At 50.2% G+C, this 5,406-nt stretch overlaps 1 protein-coding gene across 1 annotated transcript; it reads right to left on the bottom strand.

Annotated features, from left to right (window-relative positions):
- Positions 1-1,863: 1,863 nt before the first annotated feature.
- On the bottom strand, positions 1,864-4,465 carry LOC106938832 (chemokine XC receptor 1-like). Its single transcript, XM_015021012.1, has 2 exons — positions 2,934-4,465; positions 1,864-2,632 (listed from the first exon to the last, which is right to left on the bottom strand). Exons 1-2 carry the CDS (start codon positions 3,305-3,307, stop codon positions 2,179-2,181), a joined length of 828 nt encoding a protein of 275 aa, XP_014876498.1. The 5' UTR covers positions 3,308-4,465; the 3' UTR covers positions 1,864-2,178.
- Positions 4,466-5,406: the final 941 nt, after the last annotated feature.

Here is a 5,406-nt window from a genome sequence, read left to right as displayed (position 1 = left end):
CTAAAGTGCTACACAAACATTTAGTGTAATTTGGCTTCTGCACAGAATATGAACTTTATTTAACTGGAAGTTTACAAAACATCCAAGAAAATGAGCACAACATTTAAAAATGAAAAACAACATAGGAGAAGCTAAGAGCGATACATGTTTTCAAAGTTAGCAGTCAGGTTAGCTTGGCTGTTAGCTCAATAGTCTCGTTCTGACTTTTATTTGCACTTCAGGTTAAAGTGGTTCTGGTTCTGGCAGTAATTGGGTCAGCTGTACTGTGGGTCAGGATTAGTCACCATGTCCTGGGTCGGAGACATGGTGACGCTGTCAGGACGTTTGGACCAATCGTCCAGCGTCCCGAAGGACACGTTGGACTCCAGTTAAGGAACTGGGAAATCAAGCTGGAAACAAGGCCCAGCAAACCAGAACCAGAGACGGTCTTTGGACGGTTAGTGGGCTGATCAAAGCAGAACTGCTCTGTGGTTCTGGGCCACGCGCCTCCTCTTCCTCCTTCCCTCCTCTTCCTCATTTTCCTCTGCCTGTTTTATCCGTCAGGCTAATCTTACCTGAGGTAAAATCACCACGACAACTACAGGAAAAGAGGTCATGTAATTTGGGTCCAGCCATGACCCGGTGAAGCTTCACAGAACCGGGTCTTGGACAGGAAGCAGTGACCCGGTTCAGCTGAACGGTTTCTGGAGTATTCCTGCTGAAAATTCGTTTTGTCCAGGAAAGACGCTTTGGGTCAGCAGAACCCAACATTTCTGTCCTGAGACGAACAGAAGGAACCAACGGAGGCCCTGGTTCTGATCCGGGCCGCTGACCGGGCCTCGGCTCTGCAGCCAGAGTTCCTGCTGAGACCGGACCGGTATCCAGCAGCATCTGGAGGAAGACTCAGCTGCCGGGCTGACCTCATTAATCGCGACCCGACCCGTTTGTTCCGACAGCAACATGGACCCCGTTGGACCTGGACTTGCATTAATCACGTCCCATTAGCTCCCGTCATGCTGAATGTTTGCACAGTTTGTCTCTGCAGCTTGGCTGCGACTGACGATTCATCAACGAGTGGTTCTGGTTCTGATCCGTCCAGAATGCCTCTTTTTAACGGAACCAACTGATCAGGCCATAAATCAGCTGGAGGAGGAAGAGGAGGAAATGTTTTCCTCACTCTAAAGTCAGATTAGCTCTGAATGCTCCTGGAACCGACGTCCAAATGTCCAGAAGGTTCTGGTCCTGATGTCCGACCCGGTCCGGCTCTGAGAACAGAACCTCAACATGGAGGCTCCGGGCGCTACGGTGGTCTGCAGTGACTACACACACCTGATGGGGGCGCTGCTCTTGTCCTTAGACAAGCATCTCTCTGGAGAACGGAGACGACTTTCAACATGACAGGTCTGAGAGACTCATCCAGAGGAACTGGACCCGGTTCCACCAGTTCCTTCACTCCATCTCACACTGGGAGTACCGGGACCAGTGGGACTGGGGTTGACAGGGTCGGGGGTTAAAGTTCATCTGTTTGGAATCTCCGTCTCCTTCAGACGACGGCGTCCAGAGTCCAACATCATCAGGAAGTGATGCGTTTATCGGTCGATTACTGCCGACGACATATTCGCGTTTGTAGATAGATTTTTACCCAGAATGCAAATGGGAAAAAAACCGTGAGCGAAACGGTGACTGGTACCGACTAGTATATATTCCATTGAGGGAAACTAAGTTTCATATCTGCTCAAGAGCCCCCCCTGGTGGTTGAAGAAAAATCCACATATATATGAAAAAAAACACTGAATGCTCTCTGGTATTGTTCAGGGGGCCGGACCAAATGAAGAGGCGGGCCGGATCTGGCCCGCGGGCCGTAGTTTGGGGACCCCTGGGTTAAAGGCTTTCAAAGGGAATTTTCTCGTTTCAACAGGAACCAGGAGTCTAACGTTCAGCTGCTCAGGGACGAATCTACAGGAGCCCTCGAGGCTCAATAAAAGCTAAGGTTAGTCTCTAGGCACTCATCACAAGTTCCCAAGTGAAGAGGCCTGAAAACAGGGAATATGGGAATGATTAGTATTCCCAAATAAACAGTCACGGATCATTGGGAAGGATGAATCAGGTTTCTGGGGAAATTTATTGTTTTGTTTGTGAACAGGTTGTTTGTCCACGACTCGGGCTGCGGCAGGAACCTTAACTGGGTCTCTGCAACAGCTAGAAGTTGATGCAGGGCAGCTTTCCGGCTCTGTGCAGGAACAGCAGAGGAGTGATGAAGCTGCTGATGATGCTGATGAAGAGGCTGAACAACGTGAGCTGCAGAATGAGAAGCAGAGACGCGGTGAGGACGGTTGGGCCCAGCATGAGGATCTGCAGCAGCTGGGTGGCGCTGTTGAACCCCAGGGTGATGACGATCACCTTGAAGGCCTTCCTCTTCATGGCGCTCCAGCTCTCAACGCTGCGGGAGCTGTCGCCCGGACCCGGCTGCTTCAGGACGAGCAGGACGCGGACACCGCAGTAAGACAAGACGGACAGGAAGAGCAGGGACTTGGCTATAAAGTAGCAAGCAGCGATGGTGAGGGACGGGCCGAGGAAGGGAAACATGAAGTCCAGCAGGATCAGCAGCCAGTCAAAGAGGCAGACGGCCAAACGGTACCGCAGAGGTTTCAGCCTGCAAGCAGGAAGAATCAGGAAAACACTGATATGAGACCAGAAACACCTGAGACTGAAATACTCAGACACTGAAATACACTGAAATACTGTGAGATACTGTGAGATACACTGAAGTACACTGAAATACTGAGATACACTGAAATACTGTGAGATACTGTGAGATACACTGAAGTACACTGAAATACTGTGAGATACTCCGAGACACCAGAACCAGACCAGTGCCGATATCTGGGTCCGGTCTGGAGGAACTCTGCCGTTCCAATAACTCTGGTCCTTCTGCAGTTCTCCCTTGAATTTACCTGATGAAGATGGTGGGATGGACCACGGCCATGTAGCGCTCCAGACAGATGCAGGTCTGAAAGAGTGGCCGAGAAATCAGCATGAGCTGCAGGAACAGCTTCAGAACCAGAACCCCGACCTCCTGGGACATCCTGAGCAGGAAGTGGAGCATCACGTAGAAAGAGGAGCAGGCGAAGAGGATCTCTGCGACGGCCAGGTTGAGGGCGAAGAGCTCCGAGACGGCGGGGCCGCTGGACTCGCTCGCTATCATCCAGGCCACGTAGCCATTGGCCGGCAGACCCAGCAGCACGTTGGAGGCCAGCAGAGCCGTGATGCCGTTCAGGAAGAAACTGGGATCCAATCCCAACGTGGAGTTGGACCCAACAGAACTCATTTCCACCAATTCTGGACGATTTTACAAATTCTGCAGGAATTAAACCAGAAATAGTCCCCGTTATAACAGCCACGCTGCTGACTGACTTTAGCACATCAGAAGCTGCATGTCTTGCGTAACCCGTACGGTTCCGACAGACTGAGATGATTCTTTCTCACGCCCAAATTAAAGCTCTGTCCGGTATCTAACCTTCAGTTTACATCCGTTCTGAGTTTGGTAAATGGTAAAATTCTCAGAAGATGCGTCACTGAGGAACGAGGCAGTTGGAAAGCACGTTAAAGTTCAGGTTTTTGATCAACAAACAGGAGGATTAATGATGTGGTAAGTGTTCGGAGACGATGTAAACAGACATCAGCTTTAAAATTTACTGAAAAATAAACGGTGATTTTGGTTTTACGCACCTCCATCTCACCCACTGCGTCGCTGCATCTAAACACCATCTATCCTCTGGTGGTTTTGCATTAAGAGGCTCTCCTGTTTGTAATTTGGGCTTTTCATTTCTCGAACATCTCACCACATGCTCCTTTTAAACTGGACCCACCTGTGGATTTGCATGGCGAGCAGCGGAGTCTAAGTTTACATTTGCTGCGCTCAAACAAGCCCAGCGGAGACACGGATATGGTTTCTGTGGACAGAGGGTACGGCCACATTTGCATTAGATTTCCCTCAAAATGTAATTTGTCAGTGGAAATAATAAACTGAAGGGCAGAAAGTTTCTCCAGCGGTCCGCTGGGACGGAAAGAGGAGCTGGAACGGCAGCAGGGGTCGGATGGAGATCAGGACTGGGAAGCTACGGCTTCAGCTGGTTGATGAACACCAGAAGGAGAATCCTGAAGTTACTGATGATCTTTATTCAGGGGACGATGAGGAGCAGCAAGAAGCTCCTGGGTTCAAAGGTCAAGGCCATCCCTGTCAGAACGCTCTCCCTGTGGATGGCTGGACTCTCTCTGGGTACTCTGGCTTCCTCCCAGTCCAAACCAGCAGGTTGAGAGTCTGGTCCCAGTGAACTACAGAGACCACACCGACTCCATCGACTTCCTCGGGTTATATTCTAGGTTAGGTCCTGAAATCACATGAACCGGTTCTGTCTGGAGGACCAGCGCCGCATCAGAACAGGACAAATCACTAGACCCGAGATCGGCCCTCCAGGAGGTCACGATTGTTTCTGGATCAGAACCACCGACTTTGTGCTGCTTTGGAAAAAAGATACAAAAATATATAAACAGAAACATTTTTATTCTTTGAACTTAAACAGCTGGATCTTTGTGACTCGCCACATCGATGACAGACTACAACCTGAAATCACGTCAGGCTGAGGCAGCGCTGGAAACACTGCCCCCTGCAGGTGGGAGTTAGCATCATTGGGATCTCAGTTTGGGAACGTTTGTTTGGTTTTCCATCAAACCCAAACCTCTGAGGATTCCTCTAAAACCCGAACCGACTGACAGAACCAGAGTCAGAGACAATAACAGGTTCCAGAACCGACCCGACCGGCTTCACGGTGAAGAAGAACCTGTGATGTTGGGCCGTCCAGGTGCAGCGATGCATTTCCACCTGCAGCATGTCGTAAACATCCGTCATGTTTCTGCTGGATGAGGTCCCAGCGGGTCAGGGAGCATCTCACGCTCATCCAGCCGATTTGCATGGCGGCTGCTGTCTATTTAAATCAGATCTATGTTGCAGCATCACAGCTTCTAATGGTTACATAAAACCTCCCACACGACTCCTTCGTCTGCTGCCCGGGGTCAATGAGAGGTCGCCGTGAAGGACTCACCTGGTGCAGTGCCGCTAAAAATCACAGCATAATAAAAACGTCTGAGAGTCTGATGGACGGGTGCTGAATCTGATTGGTGCGGAGGGAGTCTCTGCTGGAAGGCCCAACAGACTGCAGGATGGGAACTTGATCTGTTAACAGGGTTCAGATGGAGCTTGGACCAGACTTTAACTAGGCCACAATCTGAGCACATTTCTGTCAAACTCAGGGTTTCGTGGCTCTCGTCTCGTTTCATTTTCCTTTTAAAGAAAAAGCTTTTAGCGTTCAGAGAAGATGCAGAGGAGACTCTGACAGGCGATCTTCAGTTTGGACCAGACTCAGGCTG

The sequence above is a fragment of the Poecilia latipinna genome, unplaced genomic scaffold (genome assembly GCF_001443285.1).
Source record: "Poecilia latipinna isolate Pla-1442-1.1 unplaced genomic scaffold, P_latipinna-1.0 Scaffold2704, whole genome shotgun sequence".
Classification (NCBI taxonomy): domain Eukaryota; kingdom Metazoa; phylum Chordata; class Actinopteri; order Cyprinodontiformes; family Poeciliidae; genus Poecilia; species Poecilia latipinna.
The sequence above is the reverse complement of the archived record's forward strand: the minus strand, read 5'-3'. Positions and strand labels throughout refer to the sequence as shown.

Excerpts from the sequence above, each read along its gene's own strand:
- LOC106938832 (XM_015021012.1), bottom strand. The coding sequence starts at position 3,307 with ATGAGTTCTGTTGGGTCCAACTCCACGTTGGGATTGGATCCCAGTTTC. Across the intron at positions 2,633-2,933 it reads CATCCCACCATCTTCATCAG|GCTGAAACCTCTGCGGTACC; the intron begins GTAAATTCAAGG and ends TCCTGCTTGCAG.